Source organism: Trichomonas vaginalis, chromosome VI (assembly GCF_026262505.1).
Source record: "Trichomonas vaginalis G3 chromosome VI, whole genome shotgun sequence".
Taxonomy (NCBI): domain Eukaryota; phylum Parabasalia; order Trichomonadida; family Trichomonadidae; genus Trichomonas; species Trichomonas vaginalis.
The window spans coordinates 5,461,171-5,483,654 of NC_067208.1; the positions used below are offsets into that span (position 1 = coordinate 5,461,171).

At 31.6% G+C, this 22,484-nt stretch overlaps 8 protein-coding genes and 3 pseudogenes across 11 annotated transcripts, besides 4 other annotated features; 5 read left to right on the plus strand and 6 right to left on the minus strand.

The window, feature by feature from the left end:
* Nucleotides 1-1,876: 1,876 nt before the first annotated feature.
* Nucleotides 1,877-2,915: a mobile genetic element.
* A 7-nt stretch (nt 2,916-2,922) lies between these two features.
* Nucleotides 2,923-3,704: a mobile genetic element.
* A 183-nt stretch (nt 3,705-3,887) lies between these two features.
* Nucleotides 3,888-4,935, plus strand: TVAGG3_0810450 (uncharacterized protein; the record flags this gene model as incomplete). Its single annotated transcript, XM_001318302.2, has 1 exon — nt 3,897-4,889. One exon carries the CDS (start codon nt 3,897-3,899, stop codon nt 4,887-4,889), a length of 993 nt encoding a protein of 330 aa, XP_001318337.1.
* A 1,841-nt stretch (nt 4,936-6,776) lies between these two features.
* Nucleotides 6,777-7,172, plus strand: TVAGG3_0810460 (uncharacterized protein; the record flags this gene model as incomplete). The annotated part of the gene is made up of 1 exon (XM_051247699.1): nt 6,777-7,172. A coding segment is annotated over one exon (396 nt), but the record flags the coding sequence as incomplete, so codon positions are not given.
* Nucleotides 7,173-7,451: 279 nt separating this feature from the next.
* Nucleotides 7,452-22,484: part of a mobile genetic element that runs on past the window's edge.
* On the minus strand, nt 8,840-9,250 carry TVAGG3_0810480 (organellar and viral DNA polymerase type B; the record flags this gene model as incomplete). Its single annotated transcript, XM_051247700.1, has 1 exon — nt 8,840-9,250. The coding sequence occupies one exon, from the start codon at nt 9,248-9,250 to the stop codon at nt 8,840-8,842; it is 411 nt and encodes a 136-aa protein (XP_051083175.1).
* TVAGG3_0810490 (uncharacterized protein) lies at nt 10,307-10,747 on the minus strand (the record flags this gene model as incomplete). Its single annotated transcript, XM_051247701.1, has 1 exon — nt 10,307-10,747. One exon carries the CDS (start codon nt 10,745-10,747, stop codon nt 10,307-10,309), a length of 441 nt encoding a protein of 146 aa, XP_051083176.1.
* TVAGG3_0810500 (uncharacterized protein) lies at nt 10,788-11,006 on the minus strand (the record flags this gene model as incomplete). The annotated part of the gene is made up of 1 exon (XM_051247702.1): nt 10,788-11,006. The coding sequence occupies one exon, from the start codon at nt 11,004-11,006 to the stop codon at nt 10,788-10,790; it is 219 nt and encodes a 72-aa protein (XP_051083177.1).
* Nucleotides 12,771-14,072: a mobile genetic element.
* On the minus strand, nt 12,851-13,976 carry TVAGG3_0810530 (annotated as a pseudogene). The gene has a single exon. A coding segment is annotated over exon 1 (1,126 nt).
* TVAGG3_0810540 (N-acetylmuramoyl-l-alanine amidase family) lies at nt 15,395-15,631 on the minus strand (the record flags this gene model as incomplete). The annotated part of the gene is made up of 1 exon (XM_051247703.1): nt 15,395-15,631. One exon carries the CDS (start codon nt 15,629-15,631, stop codon nt 15,395-15,397), a length of 237 nt encoding a protein of 78 aa, XP_051083178.1.
* TVAGG3_0810550 (uncharacterized protein) lies at nt 18,636-18,998 on the plus strand (the record flags this gene model as incomplete). Its single annotated transcript, XM_051247704.1, has 1 exon — nt 18,636-18,998. The coding sequence occupies one exon, from the start codon at nt 18,636-18,638 to the stop codon at nt 18,996-18,998; it is 363 nt and encodes a 120-aa protein (XP_051083179.1).
* TVAGG3_0810560 (serine threonine-protein phosphatase family) lies at nt 19,017-19,259 on the plus strand (the record flags this gene model as incomplete). Its single annotated transcript, XM_051247705.1, has 1 exon — nt 19,017-19,259. The coding sequence occupies one exon, from the start codon at nt 19,017-19,019 to the stop codon at nt 19,257-19,259; it is 243 nt and encodes an 80-aa protein (XP_051083180.1).
* On the minus strand, nt 19,264-20,111 carry TVAGG3_0810570 (annotated as a pseudogene). The gene has a single exon. A coding segment is annotated over exon 1 (848 nt).
* TVAGG3_0810580 lies at nt 20,523-21,392 on the plus strand (annotated as a pseudogene). The gene has a single exon. A coding segment is annotated over exon 1 (870 nt).

The following is a 22,484-nucleotide window of genomic DNA, read 5'->3' on the forward strand; positions in this document are numbered from 1 at the left end:
AGTATCGTTACATTGTGTCTACTATTAATACGCTTCACAACAATATATAATTTGATTTTTCCTCATTTTGTCAAAATTGTCGTGTTAGGCTGGCATATCTAACTTGCTACTAACTTGTTTAAATTTATACTTACCCGTATGCATTTAAATGGGTCATTGAATTTAAAAATGTTAAAATTACATGATCAACATCCTGATCAGTTGATGCTGAAGATTCTTTTTCAAAGAATGTAAAAGATAGATAGCTCTTTCTATAATTAAATGAAAATATTCCATCAAATTGAAAATTATGCTGGAGATGAAGCGTCATCTTTTGAATTACGCTGATATATTTTTAGGTCTTTAAAATTCTAACTTATCATGATTTTCCTCATGATATTCATTTCTATTGATATTAAATAATATTGAAATCTTTTGTTTAATCCCTAAAATCTTCACAACTATATATGAAAAAGCGTTTGTTAGGATTTAATTCACCGTCAGCATACATCTTAATTCATTATTGAAACCTAGCTACATTTCTGTTCATTTTGGATCAGATTTGAGCTTTACAAGGGATAAATTGGCATATTTCCGAAGTTCTGCAAAGCGATTACTGCGTATCTTATGCAATTATTAGATTGATCAGATTATATTAGATTATTCAGAGATTTAAATTATTTTGGCCCTAAGAAAGTATATTTTTTATTCCGTTCTGTCTAAAAACTTATGGTTTTCTCAAAAAGCAAAAAAAATCTTTACCAAAAAGTGACAATATTGATATTAGATTTTCCTTCATAAAATCTCTGTATTTGCGTGTTCAATTTGTTACTCGCCGTTAACAGTAGCAGTTACATGATGTAATATCGTTCACATCCATTTGCCAGAGTGTATCCCTGTCCCTCAGTAAGATTCGGATTTCATTGCTTACAAACGTCTTGAATACTGCAAGTAATGCTCTAGCTCAGATCACATAGCTACTACACTAACGATAATTCTTCAACAAGATGTCCTCCTCTACAATTCAAAGACAATCTTGATTTCCTATTGCGTGTGACTTGTTGTAATCGTTCCTGGTAGTACCTACCTAACTTAGATCTTATAAGGATACCATGGATTCTTTTCATTATCCAAATTTCCTTTTCTATCCCATTGATACAAAAAACACCCAAAAGAAGCATACATTGACTCAAATAACTTAATCCATCAACCTACCCAATGAATACAATTACCGCTCTACCATCAAAGCCCCCTTAATTTTTTTGTTTCATTTTTATCTCATATTTTATTTGAAGAGATAACCACGTCGATTAGATGTAGCCATGCAAAAACCCAATGTGTAGCGTCGATCCCCTCTCTCAGTTTTAGTTAATTTTGCGTTTTTGATTTTACAATAATTTTTATTGGAAAATCATAGCTAAGAGACTGACCATATATCCAAGATGGAATAATATGATATTTTCCCCATACTATTCCTTTGTATCTATAATATTTTATTTATTGACATATCGTTGACAAAAAAACCACTGTTTTCGTGACGATGTTTCATCGATACATACGATCCATATTCAAGATAATACGCCGCTTGTTCCAAACAATGAAAAAGTCATCAAATTATTTTTCTTTGCCTTATTCGCATTCGATTACAGATAGAAAGTATCTCGCCATAATACAAAGACTATTTATCACAGACAAAAAGGCTCCGGCTAATTTACTTCCCTTAAAAATCCAACAAAAAATTTTCAATTCACCGAAAACAAAACAAAAATATCACTCGAATCTAGCATCTCCAACACAAATAATGATCGAAAATACGAGTGCCAACATCATCGATGATCAAACCCAAAAATTCAAATGAAAAATCAAAAATACCAAAGAAAAACTTCATTCATTTAAGGGCGCGCCCGGGAGGATCATGTAAACTTCAGAATTTAGAACCTTAATTTTTAAGCAATAACTTGGTACCTAAATAGGTAGGAAAACTCTAAAAATATCAAAAAATACAACTTGGCTCCATAATAATCCTGTCATGGTGGCTGTTTGTATCCCCTAGTATTTTCCTCTTGAATCTCTTTTTCTGTCGAAATTAAATTCAAATCTCAGAAGTAGAAGTGAATAATCGACTTATTACTGCTATTATACGAATAAATAAATTCATTATATTATTTTTATTTACATAATATCTGTTTGAAGTCCATAATTCTATAAATTTTTCTTCAAAAACATTACAATCTTGATAGTTTTGATACTGTTTAATAGGTTTTTGGCACCTTATTTAGTATTTACTACGTATAGAGTCGATCTGAACTTAATTTTCGGAAATTTAAAATATTTATTATAAGTAAAATCTGATTTGAAATTTATGTTTAACTACTCATATCTTGCATTATCCTGAGTAGCTTTTGTAAAAATTCATCAAAAAAGATTTTAACGTGCTTTAATTTTTATTTTTTAAAAATAATGCATATATTATATAACAGCATATTTACAAATTTTAGTGCTTTCAAAAATTTAATCCTCCTCCTCTCAAATAAACGTACATCTGGGTGGCCTGTTTTTTGCAAAAATAAAATTTCATTTTTTATGCTTAAAAAGTCAGAATTTTTATTTGCTTCTGGGATATATGATGGCTATATCAGATGCCCATTCTTTTTGATACTCAACATTAAACATAAAACTTAGCCGTTAAGGCTCTTCTGAAAATATTTTTTTTCCCGAAAAATTTTCGAAAAAAATCAAAAAATTTAAAAATCCCCGAATCTGCAGGGATTTTAAAAAATTCTTTTTAGTAAAACTTAAGGATATTGTATCAGATATATTGGTATGGGCAAATTCAATTTTAATCCAATATTCATCGAGATATTAAGTTAACGAAGCTTTCAAAATTGAGAGGGTAATCCTCCTCCTCTCAAATAAACGTACATGCGGGTGCACCCTTAAGAGGGCAAACCCAAATTTTAGCTAAAAGTGACAGGGAAAAAAAACGTTTAGTATTAAAAAAAAGACCGATGAGAGCTTCGTTCGAAATATAGAGGGAACTGAGAATGCGCAACCATTCTCAGGGAATATTGGATGCTATTCCCGTTCCCTCTGTATGGAAAATTGAGGTTTTCAAAGGGAGTTAAAATAATATCAAATTTATACTAATTTACTTCAAAATACAAAAGTATTTGACAGCTAAAATTAGTTACTTTAACAAGCCTATCAATACCCTTTTACGATTATTGCTACTTTTTCGAAATAAAAGTAAAAACAAATTTATACTAATTTACTTCAAAATACAAAAGTATTTGACAGCTAAAATTAGTTACTTTAGCAAGCCTATCAATACCCTTTTACGATTATTGCTACTTTTTCGAAATAAAATAAATTTATTATCAAAAACCTTTTTTTTCTTAGTAAAAATAAACGAAATTTTTTACCTTATGAACTTTTGATGGAAATATGCAAATTTAAAATAATAAAGAAAGCCGCGAGCGAAGCGATCGGCTTAGTTCGAAGATTTTGATTCAAATCTTTGCTGATCTGTAATTCGCGGAAGCCGCGAGCGAATCGAGCGGCTTAGGTCTAAGATTTTGATTCAAATCTTTGCTTATATTCCTTAAATTTTTTATGAAACTCGCAACAGTTCCATAAAAAATTTTAAATTCTAAACTGTCGAAATTACCGATCGGTAATCACACCCTTCACAAGCGTGTCACTTTTAGCTAAAATTACCCCTACTCCCCTTAAGAGCGAACTATCAAAAATACAACCTTTATCGAACAATCTTATTCCAAGTGATATTAATCTTAGAAAACAATTATCGGAGTGTATTTTTTTTCTTTGGACTTTTTTTTTCATCGGTGACAGTTTTTTTTTGTGAGCGGCTATATTCAAACGTAGCAATAAAAATTGAGAGGACAGAACATTATTTTATGAGCTCGCCGATAGGAAGTCCGAACGAGGACCTTGGTTTGGCAGGCTCTGAGCCGGAAGCGAGAGCTGTTGACAAACTGCAAGATCCGCCAAAGCTTCCTTTTTTATCTGCTTCGATGCCTAATGGAGAGAAAGTACCTCCAGAACTCCGTCAAATCCTTCAATACTGCTATATTCTCGATCAGAAAAAACGACAAGCCGCAACAAAAGCTGAAGAAACTACGATTAAAATCAGAATACCTCCGCGACCACAAAAAAAGCCAAAAATTACTTACTACGAAGAGGATGACGAGGGGCCTGTTGAAGCCATTCGTCTTCCTATCTCAAACAAACTAAGAATTGACATAAATAAAAATCGATCAAAGTTTCGCTCGCCGTTGAAGATTCTAACACCCAAGAGAGTATTTACTCCCGACTGGGAATCGGCCGAAATCAGTAAAAGTAAAAACGAGTGTTTCAGCCACGATGATGATTCCGATACAGAACCAGATGGATATTACAAGAACTTAGATGATACAGAGCTACACAAGAGACTTGAAATATTCGAGAACCGCATCATCTACGGGTCCTACAAGCGAGTTTTGCACCCGGCCGAGGCAATCAACCTTCTCCAGAAGGACATGAACCTTGTCATGACCAAGGAGGAGTCAGAAAAAGCAGAAAGATACAATCAGCTTGATGAAGTTCAGATAATCCCTTCATTTTGGGAGCCAAGACCTTACGACAAGCCAGAAAACATGTTGTCTAGCGAACAATCAATCGAACTGACTACGAAAATCATACAATCCACCATTAGACCAGAGCGACCAAAAACCCCATACAAATCTGAAAAGAAAAGTAAGATAAAGAGGTCTGTTTCTGTATCTATTACGGCTTCTAAGAAGATGCGACCGAGAAAAATCGAAACAGATCCGAATGTTCTGACCCTTCCATACGGAACGTTCGAAACAGACGACGAAGACGCATTAAGTGAATGGGAAGACTTCATATAACTGATATTACTCTTTCAATTAAACTATCTGTTTGTTTCACCCATAATTTTGTATTTTTTTTTTCTAATTTTTAACATAATTGATTCACAGCTATTTTAACAGACATATCCATTAACATTTTTGATATTACATTGGAAAATAATTACTAATGTTTTAATAAAATTCAGAAAATCATTCAAAAAGATGGTTTCAACCATTAGAAGATTTTAACCAAATCCTAGGAAAGATTAACTTTTGCAAAATCTAACTTTCAATATTTGTAATAATTTTTCAATATGAAGATTTCTTTAAAATAATGAGTAAATAATAAATATCTCGGAACATGAGGTGAAAAAGTGAAATATCTTTGCTCCACATTGATTGATTTCAGTCTCTTATTGAGTTATTTTATGGGACAATAATTATTCATTTTTGTTTATATTGAATATGTTCATTATATACTTATTTATATATAAATTCTTTATGATTGAGTAAATTTCTTAAAAGATGCATCAATTGACTAGATATAAGCGCTCAAATTTCCTTATTATTATTTGCTGAGAAAGGGTATTATGTGAAGTCTTTTCTTCTGGAAACAACACTAATGATAAAAAACTAACTAAACTCGATGAGATACCTAAGTGTTTTGCTCAGATACCAAGAATGAAGTTGATCAAATTTATTTTGGAGCAAAACCAATTCAAAATCTCGAGAATTATATGTCATACTCATGATATATGTTGCGATATTTCATCATCATCTATAATTTTCATAATAAAATCGTTTACATATGGAAAATTTTAATTGGTGTGAGTCGCTTTGAATCGTCACTCAACTTTTCTCTCAAAATATTATTTATTCATTAATACGTCAATATTCATATTAAGGGTTTCGTTTTGCTAAAATTGTCACTTTTATAGCATATTTGTTTTTGGATGTTTTGCGAAACCAAAAAAAAAAAACTATGATATACAATGTGTGTGTAAAGAAAATACTTTATTTACTAGTTAAAAAATCATTTGGTATTGATCAAGTTATTTTTTCTGGATAAGATATTATATGGATAATTGGATAGAAAATACAATTATATAATCTTGTACCTGGTTTAATTAAGCTAATTGTCATCAGAAACTTGTAATTTTTATGAATTTCAGATTTTCTTTTCATTACTGCTTTTCTTAATAGGTCAAGTTCTTATTTACGTTATAAAGTATGATATTTACAAATATCAAGTTATCATGTTTTTTGAGAAATTATAGTAGTAGTATATGATGGGTTTAGTGACTTTTTTTGTAAACGTAAGAATTCATACAATATAGAACGATTTTGTAAACGTAAGAATTCATACAATATAGAACGATTTTGTAAACGTAAGACATTTACACTCAACCCATACATAATGAAATAAAAGAAGTTATATATAGATGATGTCAGCTAATCCGTGATAAATGAAACCAATGTTTAAATCATGAATGAAGTCATAAACGAGAAAAATAAATTAGAAACTAATGATTATTTGAATTTATGAAATCAATTATTTGGATATAATAAATGATAAAGTGATATTTGATGGTCAGAATATTAATTTACAACTTAAAAACGGGTCAATGACTCGCTTAACAATCGGTAAGACTGCATTAACAGGAGCACACACTAAGGCTGTATGTTGTGAAAATGGATGTTGTATGCCATTTATTTAATAAAATACCACAGAAGAGACAAAAGGAACCGTTGAATGATGGTTTTGATTCTTGATCAAAGAGGTGGGCACCCTTAAACATTTATTTTATTTTTATATAAATGAATGACGTAAAAATAAAAATGTTAATTAATGATTTAATACATGAACAAAATTTTCTTAGTTATTATGATTTAAAAGAATATCTCCAAAAATATGATGAAACTATAATGAGTGATGATATGGATTATTATTGGCCATATTATAAAAATGAAATTTTGAAATATCATGATATAATAATTTCTTTAATTAAAGACAAAATTGAAAATAATAAATATGCAAAGGGAAAAACTAAATCACAACTTAAACAATTGAAAGATTTCAAAAATAAAGTATTAACAGAAAAAGATATTGATGAATTATATAATTTATATAATCCTGAGCCGCAAAAAACAAAGGAACAAAACGCCAAAGTCCTTCAGACCATAAATGATGCACAAGCTTTAATTTATGATTCATTAGTTAAACCATATTCAGCCCGACTTTTAAATGAAGATCAACTTTTGGAATTCATCCTTCAACATAAACTCGAAGCAGGAAAGTATATCAAATCTTTATATACAGCATATTTAAAACAAATGAATAGAATACATCCAGAATTAATGAAGGAGGGAATGAATTCCAAAACTTCATCATCCAAAATCAAAGCAGATAAAATTAAACCACTCGCAACACCAAAACCTCCAACGGTAGTACCTCCTCCTCCTTCAGTTAATCCTTCATCATTCACTTTATTATATCCATTTCAAACATTAAAGAAACAAAAAGATTTTAAAAAGGATTTCAAGATATTAAATAAACCAATTGACCCAAAAATTCAACCGTTAAAGGAAAAATTTGGTCGCCCTTCATTTGCACCATATCCATATTCATACGAAATCGATCATTTAGAATATTCAAAAGGAAATGTTACTTATTTATTTGTCATTAACATTAACACAAGATATTTATATTGCATTCCAGTGAAAGGGAAAACAGAACAGGAAACAAGAAGAGCTATTCAATACTTACTAGATCATGAAAGAGTAGATAATATCAGGGGTGATGGTGATAAAGGATTTCAGGCAGCTATGACTCATTATTTCCCACAAATTAATTTTTTCTTTTCATCCTCTCCATATACGTTTCATAATAAAATAGTTGATGCGGTAATGAGAACTCTTAGAGATGCGTTAGGGGTTAACGGTCAGATATACTGGGATGGAAATCATGACTCCATCATACAACAGTTAGTATATTATTATAATAATACATGGCATAGAACAATAAACATGAAACCGGTGGAAATGAAAAATGATATTTCAAAAGAATGGGAATATATTAGAAAGCAAATGGAAAGGTTAAATGATGTTAAACGTGAACAAATTAATTCGGGGCTCATGAATTTTAAACAAGGGGATAAAGTTTTGATTCATCTCGATTATGGAAAAACTGATAAATCAATGACAAAAAGAAGACGAAGATTTGACACAATAGCTGAATTTGTTAGATATATTAACGGCAATGCATTAGTTGAGGTTAACAATAAATTAATAGAAATTCCGATTTATTTTATTACTCCATTATATTTAAATAATATTTAATTTTTTTATTTCGTAAGAAATGAGTGACAACGAAGCAGTCAAGAGTCCAGACGATGAATATAAAAAGAAACTAAACAGAATTAAATCAAAAATATGCTATTACAAAAAGAAGCCGCAATGTGGTGAGGTTGAAAACGATCAAGAGAGGAAAGAAATAATCGAAAAATTAAAAACTTACCGTTCAATCCTTAAACTGAGTGAAGCAAAAATAAAAGAATTTAATAGAATAAATAAATTGATTGGAAGAGATGAATTTAATAAAGATGAATTTTTAAACTCAATCCAAATTTAATTTTTATTCCTCTTCGACAACGTCTCTCTTTCCATCATTACTGCATAACCACATTTTCTCAGTTGTAGTGGTTTGTTATTTTTAGCAAGTTCTCGCATCATTTTTATCGTTTCCTCCCTTGTTATGATTCGTGGTAAATTTTGAGCTTGTGGGGTATCCATTTATATAAAAATAAAATTTTGTTATCAGTTATTTTATCGTTAATGGTTTTCAGGTTATTCAATAATTAATTCAAATCATAACACCATGTTTGTTTACCGTCTATTCTTCTCTGATGTTGTCATTACTGTCTTTACATACAAAATAAATAAAACTAACTTTATTTTCTGACTTTCACAAAAGACCAAAAATAAACGCTTTACATGTATTTTTCAGCAACTTCGTCAAATAATTTTATAGCTTTATCTATCTCATCTACTTCAAACGTTTCTTTACCTTTTATGGGAGCACCATACATTTTCTCAAAAACTTCAAGCAGTTCTGTTTCAGCAGCTCTCATATCATTAACAAACACAACCTTGACTCTATTGACTGTACTGTCATATCTTTGAGTTATATTATATGTCCTTCCTATCTTATATCTTTTTGTGTTGAAGTCCTTCGGTTTCTGAACGATGTAAAGTAAGCCTTCACTGCAACGTTCCGTATCGAATGAACCATATGTTATGAAGTTATATCCAACAACTGGGTCTAACCATAACAAAACTATTGGTATAAGACTTTTGTCTATAAGATATGCTCTTGTTCCATGAAATGCTACTGATATCATAAGCTCAGGATTTCTTGTCAAAATTTTCTGAGTTGAAGCATTTCTAACCCAGTCGTTTGTTTTCTTTTCCGATGGAGATATAATGTCTGACAAAGAATATTTGTTGTATTTCTTTGAGTATCTTACGTTTAAATCACCTATTCTAACCACTTTGGTGTCATCGTCTATCTTTCTAACTGTTTCAAACTCAATGTTTGCCATTACTGTCTTTACATACAAGATAAAAAAGATATAAAAATAAAATTAGCGTTATTTTTCTAACTAATGAATTATTTTTGAATAACTGATAGGGTCACCAGGTCACCAGGTAATTTAACTTTTCTGAAAAAATGTGACAACATGACATTTTGACAACAACATAGGAGGATAGCATTTATTCATTATTTTTGAATAACTGATAGGGTCACCAGGTCACCAGGTCACCAGGTAATTTAACTTTTCTGAAAAAATGTGACAACATGACATTTTGACAACAACATAGGAGGATAGCATTTATTCATTATTTTTGAATAACTGATAGGGTCACCAGGTCACCAGGTCACCAGGTAATTTAACTTTTCTGAAAAAATGTGACAACATGACATTTTGACAACAACATAGGAGGATAGCATTTATTCATTATTTTTGAATAACTGATAGGGTCACCAGGTCACCAGGTAATTTAACTTTTCTGAAAAAATGTGACAACATGACATTTTGACAACAACATAGGAGGATAGCATTTATTCATTATTTTTGAATAACTGATAGGGTCACCAGGTCACCAGGTCACCAGGTAATTTAACTTTTCTGAAAAAATGTGACAACATGACATTTTGACAACAACATAGGAGGATAGCATTTATTCATTATTTTTGAATAACTGATAGGGTCACCAGGTCACCAGGTCACCAGGTAATTTAACTTTTCTGAAAAAATGTGACAACATGACATTTTGACAACAACATAGGAGGATAGCATTTATTCATTATTTTTGAATAACTGATAGGGTCACCAGGTCACCAGGTCACCAGGTAATTTAACTTTTCTGAAAAAATGTGACAACATGACATCTGGTTATGAATTAATTGGACCATTTTCACCTTCTCCAATGTATTGTTTAACAGCTTTTTCATTTTCATCAAATTTCATAGGATAACGTTCATTATATGCTTTACGTTTAGGATAATCAGATACAGTTAATTTATAACCATTTATGACTTTAATATTACCTTGACCATCAGTAACGAAAACTTCATTTATACCATCAGGTTTTCCATTTGGACCCGTAATGTCTGCTTCGTGTGCTTCCCAATTTGGACCATGACGTTTGGCATATGCTTGAGCTTCTGGTAATGTTAAAACATTTCTCATTTGTTTAACATCTTTTTGAAGACCAGCAACAATATGAACTAATTCTTTCATTCCGTCTGGAACTTTCATAGTTCTATTATATGCACCCTTTTTGTTTGTTCCTTGTTTTAATGGAACTTGTAAAAGATTTGCTATTTCTGTCATGTTTAATTATAAATAAAAAATAAAAATTAATTATAAAAAGTTAATCAAATTTAACACCTCCTTTATTTAAATCAACTATTATTTTTCCATGTTCTCCTAATTGCTGATATTGTGTGTAAAGTTCATTAATGCTCATTGGTAAATTCACTTGATAAAGCATAACGTTCAACTGTTGACGACTAAAACCACTGAAAATGAAAAGTGTTGATAGATTTGATTTAATGTTTGTGCTTAATGCTTTGAAATATTGAACAGCCATAAAGAATGAACACTGAATGTGTCGACATTGAGTTAATAACTGATTAAAATATGATTTCTCATTTGTTATTAGTTTTGATTTCACTGCATCATCTAGAAAAATGAGTGAATGCAAAAATTCTTTATCAAAATTTGAAATGGAAAGTGTTTCAAATAATTCATTCCGTTGTTTATCAATAATTTTATCCTCTAATCCTTGCTTCTTGGTTGTATTATATAATTCTTTATACATTAAAAAGTTTTTTAAATAATCTTCTGCTTCTTCTTGTGATAAATAAATAATTGGAATTTTGATTAAATGCTTTAAAGATTCAAATGTATCATCTGAAGGTGAACCTGAACGGTTGATATAAATTAACACATGTGAATAGGGGGAAGTGTTAGCAATAATGATAATTTGTTTTAATATCGTTAATGTTTTACCTTTATTTTGTTTACCAATTGCTGCAGTGATTGAATTTAAGTAACATTCAGAATATGGAATTTTCATTAATTTTTCCTTAGATAGAGCATTTCTATTATCACTCAATGCTTCATTAATCATATCATCTACGTATGTATTATATACTCCCGCTAATTCTTCATAAGGGGTGGATGAATTTAAATCCATTTAATCAAAAATAAATTTATAATTTTAAACATTTCTATTCATCAATATTTCATCATATGAACTTCTATACTGTGGTGGTGTACCTGTTGGATGATATTTCAAACCTTCGTCCGGTGTCCATGTCCAATATGTAGTCCTAGTAAACCAAACCTGAGGAGGATTTGTCACCTTTGAACAGTAAGTGTCATTTTCACCCTGAATGATTGGATAAGCTTTCACTTGTACTGTAACTTGTGAGTTAAAAGTTTCTAATCCATCAAAGAATATACCCGCTCCATCACGTTGAACTGGAATAGTGCATAAGAATGAAGTTTGGTCTTTCCATGTTCTAGCTAATGGCGTGCCATCATCTGCATTTAGTGGTCTAGTTAATGAGTCCTCGTATTCTTCTGTGCATTCATTCACTCCATCTAAATCAGAAGCTTGAAGCATACGTGTAAAGAATATGTCACCCACTGTGGTCATCGCTTGATCGGGGAAGTTTCTGGAATCTATAGTGACCTGAAGACCTCGAAGCATTGGATTTTCTAAAACTGTTCTTTGCATTGCATTTTTCGGAAATGTTAACACAACATCTGTAACATTATGAAGAGCGTATGAGAAATCTGAGCTAATACCTTCAGGAGTGATGCAACCTCCATTTAGTGAACGAACGTCAATATGTTGAGCTGGAATCATGAATGGATCTTCCTTACTGAATAAACGTGGTATTGCTTTAACTGATTCTTCAATTAAACCGTATCCTGGTGTAATGCATTTATCCTCTAAAACTTCCATCTTTGTGCATGAAATAATAACGGCATCAACTGTTGCGTCAGCAGATGTAGCGGCTAAGCTTGTAATTAATTTGGTAGGAAGTCCGATTTGTTGGAATTTGCGATCATATTTATAAACATGATTCATAATCTTTTCATAATTTTCATCAGTTATCTTTTCATAAACGTAATTTTGTAAATCAGCAACTCTTAACGGGTCAACCTGACAAAATACTAAAGTATCCCTGAAAACATAATATTTAAGAATGATATCACCAAATGATTTAGGATAATCATCGAACGCCTGAAATGCTAACAAATCATTTACCGGAATAATCATATCAAAAGTGACATCAACTTCTTCATTTGCTCTCTTGAAAACTTCAGAAGGGTCAATATATAGGGTGTCCAAAGGTGTGTTTAGCACAAACCTGAATACTGCGAATAGAAATAAACAAGTTACATATATATAAAGTTTATTTAAATATAATCACCATTGGATTCAATCACGCGTTCGCAGCGATCGATCCAGGCTTGAAAGACACGCTTTAAATCATCATGAGAAAATTGCTCAAATTGCTCTCTTACAAAATTTTCAAGATCATCTGGACTCGCGAATTCGCGTCCTTCAGCTCTCTTTTTTAGCGTGCCGAATAAATAAAAGTCAGAGGGTGCAATATCAGGTGAATGATTGGGTTTGGAACAACTTTGACATTGTTTTCCACCAAGTAATTCATTACCTTATGACTTTTGTGAACTCTTGAATTATCAAAATGAATTGCAAACTTTTGTTTTTGTTGTTTGGATTTCTCAAACTCATCAGAATTGATAATTTGAGTAAGAACATTGTCAATTAGATACTGAGCATTCATCGTATTAGGTTTTTGAAGAATATCAATTGCGATGATGCCATTCACGCCCCAAAAAACCGACAACATCATCATTGGTGTGTCAATTTTTTTCTTCGGGAATGTTTGCGGATTTTCATCCTTCGGGATCCACATGATTTTGGCTTCTGTTGCATATTGAAACCAAGACTCGTCCCCTGTTACTAAAAAGCGAAACTTCTTGGATTGATACGCACCCAATATAGAGAGGAGCTCTTTCGAAGATTGGACTCTAGATTTTTTTTGAACTGAATTAAGGTTGTGCGGAACCCAGCGTGTATACGCTAGTTTGTAGTTCAAATAATTGTGCAGATAATAACTGACTGTTGTACGTGGTATCTTTGTCATCTCCTCTATCCTTCTGAGTGATGCTCTTGGGTCTTCATCTAGCGCTTGAAGAATTGCTTTGATTTTTCTTTGATCCGGCGATTTTTTGTCAATTTTTGATGGGGCGCCTTTTTGTTCATGAAGTGATACATCCTAACATGATACGTTACAGTGGAATAGCTAGGAGCATCCATACCGAAGCATTTTACCAATGTCTCGTAGATTTTTTTACAGTCTTTGCATTTTTTTGCAAGAGCGAGGATGTTTTCTTTATGATTCATTAAAAAAATGAAAAAAATCCCGCCAAAATTTCCCGCGAAACCGCCTCTTGTCTCAAAATTCATTTTATATCCCGGCATGGCGCCAAAATACAACATACTCATCATATACATATATTCATATTTTTTATTATATATTTATAATCAGCATATATCTCCTTTAATAGTCTCATATAGAGCGCTGTGCTAAACGCACCTTTGGACACCCTATATCTCTGTTTCCATCGTAATAGTATCCTTGCAACACTTCACATTTGACACCTTGATATTTTATGAGGTCTTGTAATGTTATATGGTCATCATACATTAAACAGCAAGTGTTTGAACTTCTGGGAACGTTAAGTTCTGGATTTAGTTCAGGGTCACAAACTATTAAAGGAAAGTGTCTATGTATTCCAATCTCTGTTATCTTAATGAGAACAAAGAAGCCATTTGCGATCATATTTATAAACATGATTCATAATCTTTTCATAATTTTCATCAGTTATCTTTTCATAAACGTAATTTTGTAAATCAGCAACTCTTAACGGGTCAACCTGACAAAATACTAAAGTATCCCTGAAAACATAATATTTAAGAATGATATCACCAAATGATTTAGGATAATCATCGAACGCCTGAAATGCTAACAAATCATTTACCGGAATAATCATATCAAAAGTGACATCAACTTCTTCATTTGCTCTCTTGAAAACTTCTGAAGGGTCAATATATTTACCACATACTGAGTTATCATATTTTTGAACATTATTATATAACGAATGAACAAACTTTTTAACTTTCCTTTCTGATTTCGGTTTATATGTTGCAAATGCGAAAGATTCACGGGCACAATCCATTTGAAGATAACCGGCATCACCTCTTTCGGTTTCTACTTCTAATTGTTTAAAGCTTTGATTTGATGATTTGTAACCAACGAATAAACGCATGCATTTAAAAGCGGCATCACATGTGAAAGCTTTATTTGAAACTAGAGTTACTTTAACTTTGCGTTTAATATATGTGTCACCTAATTGGTTCACATCATGAGCCGGATTTGTAATTCTTAAATGAGTTTGTTTATCATCAAAATATGGAGTATCAGAGTCATAGCATGAACTTTCAAGTTCTCTATAATATCTTCTACCGTCATTCTTTGCAAATATTTCATTTATCTTTTCGAATGAATGAAACACATTTCCATTAATTGGTTTAGTGTTTGGCACCAAATAGTTAGTCGTCATTTATTAATAAATAAAAAAATCAAAATTAAAAGATGGAAATGAATTTTTAATTTTAATGAAATAATCAACTATGGCTGCAGGTATATTTAAGAAACTGTGGGATAGAGTAAAAAGAGGGGCGAGTAAAGTTTGGGAAACAATGAAGAAGGGAGCAAATTGGATATTTAAGAATAAAGAAGCAATTAGTGACGTAGCTGAATCAATAACACCAAAAGCTGCCCAATAAGAGAAATATTAAATAAAGGAGAAAAAGTTTATCAAAGACTTCAACCGATACTAAGATAAAAATAATATTTATTTATTTTTCCACTATTTACCACCTATTTTATTAAGTATTCCTTCAGCAATTCCACCAATTGCGTTACCTGCTTGTGCTCCCATCGCTGGATTACCTGCTTTTGTACCTAATACCCCACCTATGATAGTTCCTGCCGTTTTCGCTACTGGTGCCAAAAAGTTTGCAACAGGTTTAATAACCTTTTTATAAACCCAACCTGCAGCTTTCTTAATTCCATCCCATAATTTTTTAAAGAATCCTGCCGCCATTTCTGATTATTTCATTAAAATTAAAAATATATTTCATCACTTATATTCTAATTTTTATTTAATGATAAATGAAACCAATTTTAAAAATAAATGAAACAAAGGATGAAGAAATAAATGAAAATGTTCAACAAAAAATAAACGTTGTTAAACCAATTACTGAAACAAAAATTTTTTCATCTGTTGAAGAATTTAATGACTATTATGCCAATAATAAAAAATTATTTGAAGAATTGACAACATGTAAATTGAATAAAATGTTTAAAGTTGATGGATTCAAAATTTCAAAAATAAAAGGAGTGGTTAGTTTGAAATCTATTCCTCAATCAAGAATCACCTCATTAATGAAAATTGATGATTTAACAAAAAGAATAGAAGAGATTGAAGAAAGAATGGATCAAATAATTGATTTCATAAATTCAAATAATCATTAGTTTCTAATTTATTTTTCTCGTTTATGACTTCATTCATGAAAATAATTATTTCTAATTTCTTTTACTCTCTCGTACATACTAGATTTAAAGAATTCAGAACATTTCCCATAATCTCCTAAATGTTTTCTTATCTTATTGGTTTTCCATTCATTATATGAAACTGAATAAACTTTATCATTATCTTTGCATCTTTCATCACTTCCAATATATTTATATCTCAGTTTTGATTTAGCATTTTCATATTCATTAACGTTTAATAATTCACAGTCTTCCTTTTTAAATAAATGTTTAAGATATTCAGGATTAACAATTCTATAATATTGCTTCCCTTTAAATCTTTGAATATAAACAGGAACACCATCCTCTAAAATTCGATAATCTATTTTATCTGGTTTTACTTGTTGGGTCATTTATGTAAGAATAAAAAAATAAATTATTTTTATGCATCGTTCTATATTGTATGAATTCTTACGTTTACAAAAAAAGTCACTAAACCCATCATATTCTACTACTAATTATGAGAAACAAACAAAAATGAAAAAGATAGGAATAGCAATGAATAGTGATGTGGGTATAGAAAATGTAAGAGATATGAATGCAAAGCAATCAGTATTTAGGATATTGACCATAGATTTCGAAAAAAAAATGCTGCATATTGAGCGAAAACTATGATTATATTATAAGGCTGTCATTTAAAGCATAATGAAACTATTCCCTTTTCATTTTAATCGAATAAGATAGTAAAGATTTTTGAATTAGCTAGAAACTGATGAGATGTTTTCACAAATCAGATTTTTAATCTCTATAATGCATAATTCACTCAATATCTCAATTTTGATATTGCGAGATATTTTTGCTATCGGTTTCGTAATTTTGACACAATAGCAAGAGGGTTCTATAAGCATTATTATCAACGTAGAATCTGAATATCATATCAGAAAATGTCGCAAATCTGACATTTGCCCGACCAAATAGCAAAAATAATTGAATACTTTTCGCAAAAACTTTTAAAATCGATAAAAATATGAAATATAGATATTAAAGAGACTTTTTATATAATATTAAAAAAAAAAAAAAAAAAAAGGTAGTGGGGCTTCCAGGCACTTCGTGCCTTCTAGCCCTGAAGATGATTATTATAAATGAAGTTCTTATATATACGGGTCTTCCAGGAGCTTTTCACAAATTATATATGTTTTCATGTTTTGTCAAACATGAACGTACATGTTTTGTCAAGACTTCTTCTTCGTAAATGTTTTGTCAAGACTTCTTCGTAAATGTTTTGTCAAACATGAACGTAAATGTTTTGTCAAGACTTCATCGTAATGAGTGTAAAGGACCCAAAAATAATGTTTAGGTGAAGAGGTGAGATCTCACCCGTTTTTTCACCTGTTTTCTCACCCTCTTGAATTTTCATGATTTCATCGTAAATGTTTTGTCAAGACTTCTTCGTAATGAGTGTAAAGGACCCAAAAATATAATTTAGGGTAGAAGGTTAGATCTAACCTCTTTTCTAACCTCTTTTCTACCCTCTTGAATTTTCATGATTTCTTCGTAAATGTTTTGTCACTTTTCTGTCACTTTTCAGGAAAAAAACATTTTTATTATTATATATAAATGAATTTTACAAAACCTCCGTTACCGTTCTTTGGAAATAAGAGTAAATGTAAAGATATTATATTGAGAGAACTTAAGAAACTACCGAATGGTCTAACATTTGTAGATTTGTTCGGTGGAAGTTTCTATATATCCCATTTGTGTCATATAATATTCCCAGACTCAAAGATTATATGCAATGACTTCGACAACTATATGGACCGTCTCAAACATATACCAGACACAAATAATATATTGAAAGAGTTAAAAGAAAAGATTCAGATAGGTAAGATGGAACGTATACCATTAGATAAGAAAAATATTGTGAGAGAGGTTTTGAAAAAAGCAGAATATATAGACTGGGATAGTATATCTGCTAGACTATTATATAGTGGTTCTATAAGAGTTCATGACATTGAAACACTTATGTCAAAAGTTTTATATCTTAACTATACAAATGTTTTCAAAGAGGACATAGAAAAATATATTGAGGGTATAGAGTTTGTGAGATGTCATTGGACAGATTTGTATGAAAAATATAAAGACAAGGAAAATGTTTTCTTTATAGTGGACCCGCCGTTCTATAACACATGGGATTTTCAATACCAAGTAGACTGGACTTTGAGAGACTCTTTAGAAACTTTAGACGTTATACATAAACCATCCATGCTTTTACTTTACATCCGATAAAAGTGGTTTGGAAACCGTTATGAGATGGTTAGAGGACATACATGACTATGAGTTTATATATGACAAGATAGAATATGAGAGAGGTCCTATAAACTGGAGAAAGTGTCACAATAAAGAAATTTTATTAGTAAGTAAATGTGGTTTGAAATAGGACTACTTGTTTTAGGTTTTTTCCATTGTGTCATTTATTTATTTGACGTGGCAGAAAAGTACAGAGAATATGAAGATGAACCAATGCCTGCAAATGTTCAGTATATGTACTCGTAAGAGATATTTTTATCTAATATTAAATGGACGCACAGAACTTAGCGAATGCACAGCAACCTGGACAACCAAACCCAGAGAATATTCCAAATGAAGTTAGAATACAAACTGCAATGGCAAACTATGGTCAAGTGCCAACAGATGTACAAATGCAAACTGCCATGTCAAATGACGCTGCGTTAGGTTTGCCACCATGGTATGCAAATATGAGATGGAAAGAGTTTTATACAAACCCTGAAGTGGGATATAAACAACTTTATGCAGATGACGCGAACACAGGAGTTGACCCAGAATATGTTTTCTACCAGAGGAGAAACAGAATGTATGAGCTCCAGTTAAAGAATGCTATGGAACTCAACAGGAAACGTAAGAGACTAGGCGGACATTAGATTTTTACATATAGTAAAATGGGTTTCTTCAGTAGTATTGGAAACTTCTTCAGAAGAGTTGGAAGAGGTATATGGAATGGCGTCAAAACCATAGGAAAAGGAATTTGGAACGGTGTCAAAAATATTGGTAAAAGAGTAGGTCAGTTCGTTGGTATTATACCTAAAGACCCTGAACCAGAAGAACAAGCTCCTGTTATACAACAGCCTGAACCTGCACCACAGTCAAGTTGGCAACCAAATCCAACACCTCAACCGTATTAAAAAATTATATTTTTACCGTTCGATAGTAGTTGTATATGAAACTAAGTTCTAAGTAAAACGCATGGTATAATGGAATTATTCTTTTTCTTCCATCTGTAGTAAACCATACTTGAAAGTCTGAAATACTTCCACTTGGTGGTTCGTATAACTTTGTAGGTTTTTCGTAAAAGTCATTTGCCAAGCATAAGAAAGAGTTTTGGGCGCCAGAAAATGAAGCATGAACAATAATAGCATCTTGGTCGAAAACATTTTCATATGTTCCATTAGGGTTTTCGACTTCATAAAAGTCTGGGTGTACTGGATATGCTGCAGGCTGATTTAACATCCTCATAAATCTATACCATGCCAAGTTGTTATATTTTGTAGAAATATAAACGTTTTCTCCAAGGTCTTCTATTCTATTGATTTTAACAGTTGCATTTTTCCTGTCATAAATAATATCGAGATGGTATTCTCCCTCGTCAATGTTATACTGTTTTGCATATTCGATATAGATATCGTTTATTTTTTCTTGAAAAGCTTGAAGAGTTGTTTCTAAGTTTACAAGCAAACTAACTTGTAAAGTTTTCCCTGTTCAAATTTCTCATACATACGTTTTTCTTTGTTATAGTATCGAACTTCAAAACCGACCGTAAATGGGAAACCATGTATGGCTTCTGAAATGAACTTCATTCTACGAAAGCCAATAGCTTTTGTGACGGATGGGTCTCTTAGCCATCTTAATGGGTAGTCAAAACGATAGCCTTCATGCTTTACGGTATCTGTCTCAAACTTTTGACCGACATTAGTAAAAAGTTCATCTAATGGTTTAGTTGTAGCAACTCTTGAATTTTCTTTTTCTATTGGAAGCATATTTTATCTAGAATAAAAATGTCGAAAGATATTGCTTCCATAAGGAAATACAACACAACCGACAACTCATTATGCAAGCTCTAAATAAGAACACAACAAACTTTTCAAACTATTCTAAGATATCTGAGTCATTGAAAGAAGGAAACTTAAAAACTGACATTAAACCCAATGACAGATGAGTTTCTGTTTCAAGACAAGAAGAACAATACTGTCTGTATAAATCCAACAAAAGGAACTTTAAACGAGAAACCTATAAATGAACTTCTTTTGAAAGCAGATGTTGACAACAAAGCTGACAAAGAATATGTAGACGATGCAATAGCAAAAGAAGAAGAAAGAGCTAACAATGCTTATGCAACAAAAGAACATACTCATCCTGAACTAGCAGACAAAACATATGTTGACAATAAAATGTCAAGTGAAGTGACAAGAGCTGAAAACGAATATTCTAAAAAGACTCATACACATTCTATATCTGAAATAACAGACTTACAAGAAACCTTAAACAGTAAAAGTGCCGTTGGACATACACATTCTATATCTGAAATAACAGACTTAAACGTTAGCCTTGAAAAGAAAGCAAATAAGAACCATACACATACAAGTTTTACAACTGTTGCTATAGAAAGTATTGAAGGAACGGTTGAAGAAACTGGTGGGGATGTATTATATTGTAAACCTCCTAACTTTCCACAAGGTTTAACATCGGATGACGACATAACGACGATGAGAACATTAGATGTAAAGATGTTTATGTCATGAAGGATGAACATAATATTAAATTCACTGCTCAAGATTTATATGACAAGAAAGCAGACAAACAGAGCTTCAAACATTAAAGACAGAAATACTTCAAACATTATATCCTATAGGCTCTATTTATACGTCAATGAACTCTACCAGACCAGAAACAGTTCTGGGTTTTGGAACTTGGACTCAAATAGTCGACAGGTTTTTGTATTGTGCAAACTCTTCAAAGGAAACAGGTGGAAGTAAAACGATTTCAGGTGAAAATTTACCTGCACACAGTCACTACATAGATTTAAGTACAGCTCAAGCAGGTTGGCATAAGCATAGATATTGGGATTGGTCAGCAATGACAAAAGGTAAAGGATATGATGTTAAAGACAACGTTAAGTTTGCTATAGATTGTTTCTGGAGTAACACTGAGGGAGGAGGAAACCATACACATCGCGTTTCAGGATATACGCAAACAACGGGACAAAGTAAAGAATACATGCCACCTTACATGACAGTTTACGCATGTATAGAAATGCTTAGTCGTCATTTTCAACTTCTTTAGCATATTCGTCAGGAGTTGTCTTATATTTGTTAGGAACTGTCTTTGAAAGTATACCACCTTGAACTTTGACAAGTTTGAAACGAGGTCTGACAATAGTAGTTTTATCTTCTGCTTGCAGTGTGTACATTTTGCCATGTTTGCTAAAACTTCATAATATTCTCTTGTATACTTTCTTCTATTTTTACGAACACGAATGTGAGTACCTGTCGGCGGGATTGCCCATGTTGTCAATAGTAATATTTTCATATGGGGTCGCGTTTAGGTATTTCTATTTTTTACTTTGTCACCTTTCTGAAGTTTGAAGCCCGGCATTCTTTCTTGTTTGTCTCTTTTTGACTAAATTATTAAATATATAGTCTTTCTCTAAGTCAGGTTGTTTTTCATTTCTTCGGGGAGTGGTTTCCCAAACTTTTTGTTTACGGCTATTGTAAATATTTAAAACTTGTCTCATCTTTGCCATGGAGAAGTGTCTATATTTGTCGTCATATGACATTTCATTTGCTTCACCACCTTGTGGTTGGTTTAAGTCTCTTAACATTTTTATACAACCGTTCAATGACACCAAGAGCAGAATGGTTTTGGTCGACAATGAAATATTGGTTTACATTTTTTGAACGCAGATAGTTTTTACATCATCTGATTTGAAAGAACTTTCACAGTCAGATGTCAGTTTTGTTGGATGGTATTGTCAACGAATATTGTCAAAGCAGTTTTCACATCTCAAAATATTTTGGACCATAATGGTATGGCTTCACAGTATCTTGTGTTTTGACCGACAAATATTAGCCAGTATGGAGGTCCATCTTCTCTATACCTCGGAATGTTTTCCAAGATATCCATAAACCAAGCATTTGGGTGTTGAACTAAAGATTTTTATCATGAGTGCTTTCTTTGTCGCTTTAGAAACATAGGGGTCCTTGTTTGGATTCGTCATTTTTATCCTATAAGAAATGGGTTTATTTGGCGCATTAGCAGGAGTTGCATCCAGATTTTTGCCCGCAGTGGGAACAATAGCCAGAGGTGTATTTGGAGTTGGAAGGAAGATTTTGAGTACATTAGGTATACTTAAA